General features: G+C 32.6%; 1 protein-coding gene across 2 annotated transcripts; it reads right to left on the bottom strand.

The window, feature by feature from the left end:
* Positions 1-5,267: 5,267 nt before the first annotated feature.
* On the bottom strand, positions 5,268-13,073 carry LOC105950095 (O-fucosyltransferase family protein). Of its 2 annotated transcripts, none has more exons than XM_012973413.2 (11): positions 12,692-13,073; positions 11,582-11,663; positions 11,282-11,349; positions 10,768-10,856; positions 10,216-10,393; positions 8,545-8,673; positions 8,153-8,289; positions 7,307-7,520; positions 7,021-7,205; positions 6,386-6,478; positions 5,268-5,738 (listed from the first exon to the last, which is right to left on the bottom strand). In XM_012973413.2, the coding sequence occupies exons 1-11, from the start codon at positions 12,908-12,910 to the stop codon at positions 5,606-5,608; spliced, it is 1,527 nt and encodes a 508-aa protein (XP_012828867.2). In that variant the 5' UTR covers positions 12,911-13,073; the 3' UTR covers positions 5,268-5,605. The 2 variants fall into 2 exon arrangements, with proteins under 2 accessions (XP_012828867.2, XP_088682493.1); XM_088826367.1 differs by having other exon boundaries at positions 11,282-11,351; positions 11,587-11,663; positions 12,692-13,018.

Raw genomic sequence — 13,073 nt, 5'->3', positions numbered from 1 at the left:
GTTCAATCGCTCCTTCAGATAACATACATACATACATACATAAATATATATATATATATATATATATATATATATATATATATATATATATATATATATATACCTCCAAGCAGACCCTAGCTTATACTTTTATTTTGCAGAGGGGTATGTAATTTCCCTGGATTTACTCCAATTTACCTCCAAACAGATCCTAGCTTAAACTTTTTTTTTTTTGCAGAGGGGTATGTTTCCCTGGATTTACTCCAATTTATCTGACAAATGAAGAAGAGATAGAGAGAGAGAGAGAGTCGTCTCAGGTGAGTAAACATTAATTAAAATTGTTATTCTGCATGGGTCTTGTACAAGTGAACAACTGATATTCTTTTTAACGAAAAATAAGTACGTATTTGCACGAATAATCACATAATATGCACAACATTTGCACTTGATTTGCACGTGAATTTGGTTGAAGAGAATTCAAGACCATATTTCAAGCAAAACAGCTTTTAATTAATATAATTTTAGTTCATAATCCTAAATAATAAGGAGTGACTACTATACCACGTTTGTTGAAACATAATATAATATTTAGGGATCCCAATCTGGGAATAAAAACTTTCGGACGGGATTGAGATTTAAAATTCCTATCCCAAATCCCAAAATCCCGAAATACCGATATCCTGGCTCGAACTCACCCCTATCAAAAATTTTGGTGAGTTTATTTTTATGTTCAAGAAAATTAAACTGGGATTGATCATTTATATAGTTTAAAAGCTTTATTTTATAAATAGGAGATGTTTTGGATATTTCGTGGATGGGAAGGTGCAAATTAGGTTCCCATGGGAATTATATATGGTTCCTCTGTAACAATCTTGTGAAAAAAGTGTATACACCTAGATATGTATACACCATGTCTTAACAAAAAAATTGAATTAATTTGAATTTATTTGTTATCCTTGTATATATGGTACTCATTGAAATATTATTAAATAGCATTTTCTTTAAAAATGCACAAAAAAAATTATTAAGAGGAAAATCAGCTTAAGTTGGTAAGATAAAATGGTAAGATATATATATATATATATATATATATATATATATATATATATATATATATATATATATATATATATATATATATATATATATATATATATATATATATATATAGTGAAGGACACCGCGCAAGTTGGTAAGATAAAATGGTCAAGTTGGAAGTTCTATGGATTGACTTTGTAATAGGGCTGCAGACATACTAGCAAATTTAGGAAGACTTGGTGCTGATATAACATGTATAGAAGTGGATTGGCATTCGAAAAAGGAATCGTTAGATGTAAAGAAAGTTAAAGCCAAATATGACAGACTGGTGAAAGAGGACAAGAAAGAAATAAGGTAGATATTTAAATTATAGGCAATTTTATTTTCGATTCAATTTTGAGTACAATTTCCGCCGCCGCGCCATTATCTGCCGGTCTCCGGCGTTGAATTTTTTAATTTTTTAATTTTTATTTTTGTTCGGTTCTTCAACAAATGTTGGCATGTTGAACTAGTAATGTTGCCACATTACTTTCTAGTACAATTTTATATGCACAATAAAGATCACTATTATTGTGTAATAGGGTAATATTAATATGTAGGACTGTGCGTTAGTTGGGTTGGTTAAAAACCAGCCATAAAACCAACTCAACACATCCAATCGATTTTAGTAAATATTGAAAACTATTATCGACTCAATTACATAGGTCGGGTGGTGGTTGATAACCAATTTGGTGGGTTGGTTGATGGTTTGGTTGATGGGTCATCCATCTAGTTTTTTTTTATTAGTTGTTACAACTTACAGCACTATTTTTTTCACAATTAAACATGACCAATTCAACAATATTCGAATAAAAATTCAAAACATTACGGCCATATGTATTGCAATTAAACATAAATAGTTCAACAAAAAATAATAGTTCAAACTAAAATAAAGAAAATAAAATACGAGGTGATAAAATTAATAAAAATATAAAATTAAATTTGAAATTAAAAATATTAAATACTTTAAATAAAATTAATAAATAATAACTTAATAAATAAAGTTGGTTGGCCGATATTACCCAACTAACCAACTATATTTAGCATATTAGAAATTATTGTCGACCCAACTATAATGGGTTGGTTTACATTATTGACCTTACTTAAATGGGTCAGCTGGTGGTTGATTATCCGTCAACAATTATGGGTCGAAAATGGGTTGGTTGATGGTTAAAATCGATCCATGCACATCCTTATTAATATGTTGACTGTTCAACAAAGGCAAATATAATAAAATGTCAAAAGAATTAATATTGATGTGGTTGACAGTAATATTACTGTAATGACAATAATATTACCGTGAACCACAAAAATATTATTGTTTTTACAATAATATTATTACGTTAATCGATCAACAAATCAAACAAAAAAAAATATTGATGTGGTTGACAGTAATATTATTGCGTTTATACTAATTTTACCGTCATCGACAATAATATTATTATGTTTACTTGTCAACAAATCAAAAAAGAAAAAACAAAGAACATAATAATATTAATGTGGTTGACAACGATAGTACAATTACATAAATATACTTATCAACGGCAATACAATTAATGTCAGTGAAAGCATAATTACTGTTAAAGAAAGTACAAGTACAGTTGTTTAGCGGTGGACGCAAAGAAACACGGATAAAAAATTTAGAAAAAAAATTAAAAAAAAAAAAAGTCAACGCCAGATACCGGCGGCAAAGCAAAAAAAAAAGTTTTAAAAAAAAAGTAAAAATTGAATTTTTGTGATAAAATTGAAGTTAAATTGGGTTACAATTAGGTATTGGATTTGAAGGGTTAGGGGTAAATTTGTCATATACATTAATTTTGCGTTTATTTATAGGGAAAATTAGCATGAAACCCCAATTTAGGAAATGTAGTTAAGGAAAACCCCCTCTAAAAAATAATTAGAGAAAACCCCATTAGCTATTATTCCACCCAACTCCTATTTTTATAATTTCAAAACTACCCTTACATTCTTCTCTCTTCTCGCCTAATTTGTCAGTCGCACAATGTTTTGTGTGTGTGTTGTGGACGTTTCAATTGAGCAATCGAAAAAACGGGATGAGGACTTGATGGAGCAGGAGGTATGCGCAAGACATTTTCTCTCTTAATTTTTGAAAGTGACTAATTACTGTATAATTACGGATGAAGAAATGAAAAAAGCAAACTATGATGGCACGTCTCCTTGGAGGCGCCGTCGCCACTAAATAAAAATGGTGGTGGTGGTGATGATGAAGGTGAAGAAAAGCTCCAAGAGAGATGAAGAAGAGGCCATATGGGAGGTGGTCGGCGGAGATACGCGATTGCATAGGGCAGTGCCGACACTGGTTAAGCGTTAATGGTGGGGTGGTGATGGTGTGGTGTGCCGAGGGTGGGGTGACGATGGGGAGCGGATCTAGGATTTTTTTGGATAGATTGCACGGTGGATGATGCAGATGGAGGAAGTTCGCCCAGTAGTTGATTAAGATTAATCAGCTACATTTTTAATTCATTTTTGAATTTTGTTTATTGTTTCTTTATTTTGCCAACATAGTTGGACTTGGGGATATAGGGATGGTGCATTTTTGTTCTGCCATTGTCAATCCATCATCCGATTTGTATAAATCAATTACAATTTTAAATATTTTGTTGTTTTGTAAAGATAGTTGGTTTTCATTATTTTCTTTTTAAGTTGTTTTTGTTATTCATTTTGGTTGGTTATTGTTTGGATTCTTTTTATTGAATCGTGTTGGGTTTCATTGACGACATTATTATCGTCTTTGTTACTTTTAGTCAATTTCATTATGCAACCACGGTTTTATTAGTCAGTCCCTTAATCGACTATATTTTAAGTTGATAGTCGATTAATATACCTAACAGTGAAAAAAAAATCAAAAACAAAAGAAATTTTTTTTTTTAAATTAGAAAAAAAATTGAAAACAAATTAATTCAAAAAGAAAAAGGAAAGGAGAAACGAGGATGGGAGAAGTGGGAATAATGTAGTGGAAGGGCAAAACTGAAATTAGAAAGAAGGTGTAAGGAGTGTGGATTTATCTCAAATTGTCAACCACAATAATATTATTATGTTGACCGATCAGCAAAAGCAAATAAAATATTGTTGGGGTTGAAAGTAGTATTACTGTGTTGACAATACAATAATATTAATGTCAATCATAGTAATATTCTGTTAAAAGAAAAGGTCAATGCCGCCGGAGACCGGCATTGACCGCAAATCAGTTAAGAGCAGAAAGAAACTCGAGTGAGTTCAACCCTATCGTAATCAAAATTTATTAGTCTCATTGATGGTTTATTACTGCAAATTGATTTACATACTGTGCTCGCCATACATTTCTGATCACTTTGACGTGTTTCATTTTCTAGAAATTGTAAATAATGCATACATGTCAGTTGTCACCCATTTCAATTAATGCAGTTGGTGTTAGTACTGTCATACTATTTAACTGACACTATTACCACTACCTTAGGGGTGGAAACTTGAATAAACTCGAAATATTTCGGTTTTGGAATAATATTTTTATCGTGAATTTTGGATTCTTTTTTTTTTTAATTAATATTGGGTACCAACACTTAACCCCTCTGTAGTTGCAAACTTTTGCATATAATCTTGTGCTCGTTCTATCAGCACATAACCAATCCCCTTGTGGTTTATGCAGGGTAGCTTCCGTTTGTTTTTTTTTTTTTTTTTGTCAAACTTAACCGCAAATATCAAACTTTGAATTGTTATTAGATTCGAATCCAATTTTAATACACTTTTGAGAGATCAATATTATTAGGTTTTTAATAAAAGAAAAAATCCAAACTCCGTGATTCCAATTCAAAAAAATTTGATTTTTGAATAGAGTGTTTTCATTCAAATTTTCAAAATTTCATTTATGTTTTTTCAAAACAATTTTCTCTAAACAAAATTATAATTAGTTTTTCACCTCAAAAAAGAAATTAATATCTCATTGAAAATGCTAATTAAAATCCAATCCAATCCGTCCATTGTCACATATTCCATCATAATTGCCTTCCAGTAAGAGATTTACTCCAATCATACAATTATATACCTCATTAGATGAATTTTTTTTTTTGAATAAAAATAAATATCAATGTCTACATATAATCCAAAGTTTTAGTTTGTTTCTGGAAAATAAATCAAACACTGTTTTTTAAATTTGCCGAAATTTAAATATAAATTATATAGCTACGAACCGATAGATCACAATTCACACCATATGCTATTGGAAATACCATTTAATCCTCAACTCAAAGCAAGACTGCAAAAATTCATCATCCACCCCCCATAACTGATTTTCATCACATTTATATGTATACAAATCCAAATAATTATAGACAATAATTCGGAATTAAGTAGCAAGATAAATATAGAGGAGCTAATCGCCAGCTATTATAAATAAATACATTTAAAAAAAAAAAACGAAAAAAAAAAGTCTAGGGACGTAAAAAAAACCTATAAGAACAAATAGCAAAAAATAGGTGGATGGATGAGAACTCCAGCCATAGTAAGAACTTGTAGTATTTATGGTACTCGTTTGTCGATCAAAAACTGTATTTCACCTAACTGCACTTTGCGAATTGCAAATACATTCCGGAAACGGGTTTTGGTAGAAAGATTCCTCCAGCCTCAATCTAGCTCTGCCCCTTATTCCCGAAGGGGCACCTCCTCTTCTCCGAGGTGCGCCCACCCTGACATTTTATACAAACTCGTTTTTCAAACTCAGATACTTGAACAAAAACTATGTAAAAGTAGATATTCTGTTACGATATTTTTGGATTGTATTATTAAATTATTATATATCTAAAAACACCAATTCAATGGTTGTGATTCAATAAAATCATCATCTTTTCCTCTAAAATAATATTTGAGACTCGTTTTAGAGGCTTCAAGGATGCCGAAACAAATCGGCATGTGAGTACCGCTTCTCCCAATAACATGATAAACTATGTTAAGTGCAATATTTTATAGCATGCTAGACCAACCAAGGAAATGATTGTGCAGAAGATAATAAATGTACTCGATCAAAAAGAAAACGGGGTTCTGTTCCCACTAAAAAAGCTTTTCTACCAAGAACTAAATGAAAATTACTGTTGTGACCTTTGTCCATTGAGAACAGATGGAGAGGGACCTACGACTGATTACGCTGGAATTTCAATTTTGATACACTAGCATGAGAGATATAACAAGAATATTTTTCCGATGTCAAAATTCAGCTATCAAAGTTAACACTAGAAAACAGTAGAACGTAGTTAACTTTTAGTAGGAAAAGAAAAGTTAAATACCGCTGAGAAAAATATATGTGAGGATTTGTCGAAAGTCGGAGACGTTTAAATACCTGTTTCTATGCAACTGCTTCACATGGCGGGGCAAAGATGACACTTGAAGCCTTCCAGCTTCCAATTTATCAAATAATTCGACGAGGCCTTTCCTGCAAAGTACCGTTTGTGAATGAAGGATGACCAAACAAGAAAGGTACCTAACTATGGTTCCAGTACTATTTAGATTTCTTACTGATATGAAGTTGCCAGTGTGTGAAAACATGTTATATACGTGAAATATTTCTCAAAAACTTTCTATTAGTAAAATTGGATTGCCACAAAGATTATATTTGCATTATGGTACTTCTGCACTTTTTAAATATTTCAGAATATTATACGTGAAATCGTGTAAAATGGATGATGTTATCATCGCACTCGGAAAATTCATATATACATCAAGTACATGTAACTAACATGTCCCAATAGCTTTAAGATCATCGTAACTACAACATGCAATTGCCAAACTCTAATAAGCAACTTGCATCTCAAAGACTCTTAGCATTTATAATTGAATAGCCTTTTACTAAACTTAAGTGTTATGTAAAATTTATGCTCTATTATGTGTTGAAAAATGACAATTTAAGTCACACGTCCATTTGCATGTTGACTCAAACTAAGTAACACGATATTGAGATTTGCAGCAAATTAATACCTGTCTGGAGTGATTGTTTTTCGGTGCCCCAAGAATCGACGATGACCTTCAACAGTTCTTGCCATATTCCCCGAATGTGACGGGATGAAAATATCACTTTCAATTGAGATTATATAATCGAGGGCTGCAGTTTGCGATGCATGACTGGAAATCTTTTTCAGCTCTTCTTGCGATGCAAGCATTTCCTGTAATGAACGAGAAAAACTTAGCCTAGTTTCTTGATATAACCTGTTTTTACAAATAATTCTTTGAAAACTATGAAAAAAAAATTAACAACTCAACTAACTTTGAAAACGATGTTTGGAAAACGAGATGTTAGCTCTGATAGGTGTGTGTCGCCGCCATAAATTTCTCCAGCAGCGATATAAATCAATGTAGAAGGTGGGTAACCAAGAGCTTGAAGAAAAATTCCGACCTCCTTGGGAGTTAAAGGACAAAGACCATTAATTCTCTGTTCTGTTGAGTTAATATTCTTCATTTTCCAATGACTTGTTTTCTCCCTGAAGAAGACCAACAAATACTTTCATATATTGCAGAACACATGAATTTGTGGATTGTCAAGTCAGTGACTTTATCCTATATACCTATATAGATCTTAGAAGAATTTCAATAAATGGTTGTTTATGGGTCGTTTTACAGACAGCAGACTCATTTTTATCCATATATTTTGACCCATAATCAACTGTCAACCGACCAACTAAAAATTGGGTCGATATTTTCAGCCGACCCAAGCATAGTTGGATATGTTGGAAGTTGCTAGTATCTTGAAAAGTGGTATGCTGGTAATACTCGACACACCAATTTTCTGTAAAAAAAATAGTTTTGTTTACAAATTGTTATTAGTTAATTATATAAGTAATTTATTAACTACTAATATCTAAACTAAAAAGAAGCATGCTGTGTATTTAATAACATAACTTAAACGGAAAAAGGGCGGCCAATAATACCAACTACCGACCCATTTTGCAATCGGCAAAGTCATCTGTCAAGCGTTAAACCACAAAAAATCAGGACAATAATGGACCAATAATCAACCACGAACAACCCTAGAACTCAATAAGTATGAGAACGTATATCGATATAAAAGCTTTTACCAATGTGAATGTACATCATTAAGGAAGAAAAAATTCACCTCATTATTCTGAGCTCCTCTGATTCGACATCGGTCAGGCCATATGTACAACCAGTAAAAGACAGCATATCTTTCTCATATCTTAGGTGAAGAGCAATATATTTTTCAGCACGTGACCTCAGCCGCTCCACTAGCGTCTGTTGTGTAACTGTCATTTATTCTCAGAACTTAATATAAAGTGAATCCCCATAGGAGAGACCTCTTAAAACGCATCAGCGTAAATTTAAAAAAAAAAAAAACTCAAGAGTAATCGTATATACATAATCTTGCTTAATATATTTATGGCAACGACATTTTTTTATGTTTTTTGCATCCATGAACTCATTATCCTAAACGGATTTCGATTATGACCAAATAGGTCTCGTATGAAAATCGAGGGCAACAGTTTTCACCTTTCCCAATATCTCGATAGAAGGAGAAAAGCGAAGAGCGTGATATAGAGCACGGCATCTCAATCTTTGTATGTCAATTGGCAGATCATTGTTTGCAAGTCTAGAATCTGACTTTGCAACATGAATTACCTGCACAAAACAATCAATAGGTGAACTATAATTCCTGTTGTGGTTTCGCATTGTATAGAAATTTGTAGCAACCAGTGCATGATTTAAAGAAAATATAAGAGAACTATCTTATATTTTGGATTCTTAAGAATATAATTTTTGGTAGTTTATAGACTTTGTTTCTGAAAACAAGATGAGATAGGGGTACTACAGTAATTATTAAACCTACATTACATCCTTATTTGTATAAATAGGAGAATTTACTGTTACGAATGCCCGTTTAGGCATCAACTCTTCATTTGATGGCTCGACCCGAAACGCCACTTAACTGGATGTTAGTGTCTCTCAATCAAAAGAACATATGTGATTCGTATGTCTAAGAGTTAAGGCATCAGCTAGTGCATTAATGTAAAGTGAAGGATCAGTTCTCCAATAGTCCATTTACTTCAGTTGGATGGGTATATTTATAGTGTAATTGTGATAAACACTTGACAACAATCATAAGAACTTTTAAAAAGTCAATACGGAAAGCAACGTCCTACAGATGCATTCACTTAAAAAGTGCTCCCAGACACGCAACAAAAGAATTAGTATGGCTCTTCTGCTATCTTAACGTTTAACAGGAATTAGTTCCAGTGTTAAAACTTTAGCTTATATCGCCATTTTTGTATCATTAAATTCATTTGTAGATTTATTTTGAACATGGGAGGGTATCACATTGAAACAGAAAGAAAGCGAAGGTTCTTACGATGCACCATAACATTTCTTCTTTTTTTTTCATATATACTATATTGCGTGTTCGATTGCACCAAATAAAACTTTATTTATTTAAGGCAGCGGATCCTTCTGTAAATAGGGTCAAACATTTAATAGTCAATATTTATTACCACGCTGATTGGGGCCAGCCTGAAATGCAGCTAGGTAATTGATTGTGGCCTGATGGAATGGCATCTCAGACACAGGCTATTTTGGTGATTTTCCTTTTTTGTTTAAAATACAAAAACTGCCGAGACGTCCAACTCTCAGTAATCTGCTGCTTATCTCCATTGAATTGCTTATGTTGACATATTTGCTTCATATATCAGGTATTATAGTTATATCTGCTCAAAATATACGCTTGAATAGAGCGTGAATTTGAGTGCTCACCCAGTATACAAATCTCCCTTTTCCAATATATTTTATTCACATACTCATCTTTGATTTTCAAGCTCTCAGCCGACACTTTCTTCCAGACTACATAAAGATTTTCGCATAAATTTTACTTATTATGGAATTTCACAATGTAACTATGTTTTCTTGTAAGTTTGTACCTTCGCATCGTCGTGGTCTCATATAGCAGTAGTATGACCACGTCATGCTCTACTAGGTACCATGGCAAAAACTGCATCTATGTTTCTATTCACATAAAAATCTAAAGGTACTAGGCAGATCATCAAACAATTGAGCATCTTGTTTCCCAAACAAGCAAAATTAATTGACACAATCCTATATCTCATTGTATACGTGTAGTGCTACTTACACGCATTTCGGAAATCAAGTAAATAATAAAAGAAAGTAACTGGCCTGATATTCCTTCCACAGTTGTGTCATCTCCTCGTAGTAGCTCACACCGGACCACAAGGTGAAGTGCTTCCTTGCTCGAGGTAGAGATTCCACTTCTTTAGGAAGCTCCTTCACAACCCTCACATCTTCTTGTAAAGATTCGATGAAATGAAGTTCATCGAATACATTAGAGAATGTACTGCACATAATCCCGATGCAAAATTGAGTGGAAACATATAAGGCATGAACCTACATGTCTACAAACATAATTATAACGACAAGCAAGAAGTTATGTTCTATTTCTCCAAAGTGATAATTGATATGCTCAAGTCAACAGAATTCACATATGGAGATGAATGTTTTCGTGTAGTAGTAAAATGTCATGTTTGATTGATATATGCCTAATAAATGAGAAAATAAACTCTAATAGTAATGTCATCTTTAAAAGACAGTAATGGAATAAATGCTTTCGACAACAGAAATCATAATATTGTGTATTAACCATTGTTTAGAGATTTATAATATAGGAAAGGGTTGGGGTTTATAGATGAGGCATTAAAGTAAACCTTTTACCTAGAATCCTGCCAAAATGAACTCTTATCCAGCTGAGGAATCACTAATGTGGCATTCATTATACGTGCCACAGCCACCATATCAGCTATCTACAAGTAAGATGTCATTAGATGTTAATCAAGTGACAGAAACAGATTTCTAATAGTCAGTACCTGAATAATAATAACAACATTGAAACTCCACTTTGTATAGGTAAGATAATGTTATTAGAAAAAAAGTTAATTATTGAAGAAAACAATTTTTTAGCAGGTAATATAAGTTCCGATCTGTTGCGAATAACATTTTCTAGTACAGAAAATGTCACCATGTCCTGACATAAGTGTGCCATTGGCTTTCTTTATTTTGCTAATTTTCTTGGCTGTGTGCAGGGAAAGGAAAGGTGAAACATTCATATAAGTTTTAAATATCTGAATGCACTATCTTAAGTGATTTTTGCAAGTGTTTCGCTAATATTTTTATGTTATAGAAGACAAATGTGCCGACCGAACAAGAGAAAGAGGAAAGAAATACTTACCCCAGTGCGCATTTGATTTAATCCTCCATTACTTCGGACAGTCATATAGCGATCCCAGACTGGTGTAGCTGAATATGATGCAGTCCAATTTTATTAGTAACAGAAAATAAGCAAGAGCAAAGGCAGGGTAGAGAGATGGGCAGCTGAAAACTTATGTCAATAAAGTAAACTCGGACATTTTAGTTTAGTCTGAGCAATCGATAATATGGATATTTGTCGAACATATTATTCCCAAGCAGAATATAATTCATGCTCTGAAAAAGGTAAATACAAGAAAGCAGTCAGACAAGAAGAAAGTACCTTTATTATATTTACTGGTTGGCTTAACACATTCATGCAAACCCTGACTAGAAGGAGGTTCCCAAAGCCGATGATCCAACGGCTGCAGAATATTACAGAATAACCTCGTCATTAGGAATTAAAACCTTTAATGCATTCAAGTAACTAGTGGAGGTACTCAGTAATAATTGTTTTCCAGCTTTCAGAAATAAGCTTACTTAAGTCATGTAATTGGGTATTTAGAGTACAAGACTGCAGTATAAAGCTTCAGAAGGGAGCATCTAATAGGTCATGCTGACAATTACCAGCCCTTAGGTCCTTCAATTGAAATATTATTTATTCTAATCATAAAGCTTTACTGCTTAACAGAAAATTATAAGTAAAAAAAAATTCTTTTTTAATTATTTTATTATTTTTCTATTATTATAGTCCCATATAATCTGCCTCCACTGATAAAAATCACAGCCCACAGTGATAGGCTCTAGATGAATGAGGTACAATGATCGATTTATACAGAAACGAGGGCCTATATTTTGGGGGTCTGCTTGGATAAGCCACAAGTTCACGAATTTACCACTAACTTATATAGGAGAAAAGGATGACATGAGTGCAAGTTGAGTTCTTAGTTGCAGCTTAGTACGTAGTTGCAAGGATGAAAAAAAAATGTAAAAATAAATAAGGGAGTGGAATTCATGCTTCACTTGTAGAAGAATCGGTGCAAATAACTATATACATACGATGCCAAATGCACTTGGCGACTTTAAAGAATCTGTTCGAATGCAGTTAATGAACAACTTCTAAGGCAGATCACTTAATACAACTTCTCAACAATGTACAAGCAAACGTTTAATCTCTATCTCATAACAATAATTATTAAAAAAAAAAAAAAAAAAAAAAAAAAAAAAAAAAAAAAAAAAAAACATATCCAATATACTATGATTTCGAATTACCCGAAACGCACAATCTTCACCAAAAAATCAAAATTAAACAACCCGAATTCAGACCTAATCAAACACCATAACAGAATCGGAAAGAACAAAACCTAAATGGCGAATTCGCGATGATTTATCAAAATTCAACAAAAAAAAAAGGGGGATAAACACGATTGTAAAATCAAAAAGCATGACAGACCTGCTTCGATTTGGATTTCTCAACTCTGAGTAGAGGCATCGTCGTGTTGTGTTCATCATCGAAAACATCATTATTGCTGCTGTAGAGATTGAATATGAAGATTGAGAGGGCGAAGAGAAGAATCACGTACAGGATAATTGATAGGAACGATGATTTCCTATTTCTGGATGTGGAGAGGTTTTTGGAATGGTGATGATGATACACTCTGTGATTACCCATTTCTTTCTTTCACTCATCGACAGATCTCTGTGTTTTTCTGAGTTCGAGTGAATCTTACATTCTTCTTGTTGAAGGTTTTTCCACAAAGTGTAGTTTTGGATTGCACTAGAATTTCAATAAATTAATAATATTGTTCAAATAATATTTTCTACCATTTTCGATT

Source organism: Erythranthe guttata, chromosome 12, assembly GCF_056151865.1.
Source record: "Erythranthe guttata isolate IM_541 chromosome 12, IM_541, whole genome shotgun sequence".
NCBI lineage: Eukaryota > Viridiplantae > Streptophyta > Magnoliopsida > Lamiales > Phrymaceae > Erythranthe > Erythranthe guttata.
The sequence above is the reverse complement of the archived record's forward strand: the minus strand, read 5'-3'. Positions and strand labels throughout refer to the sequence as shown.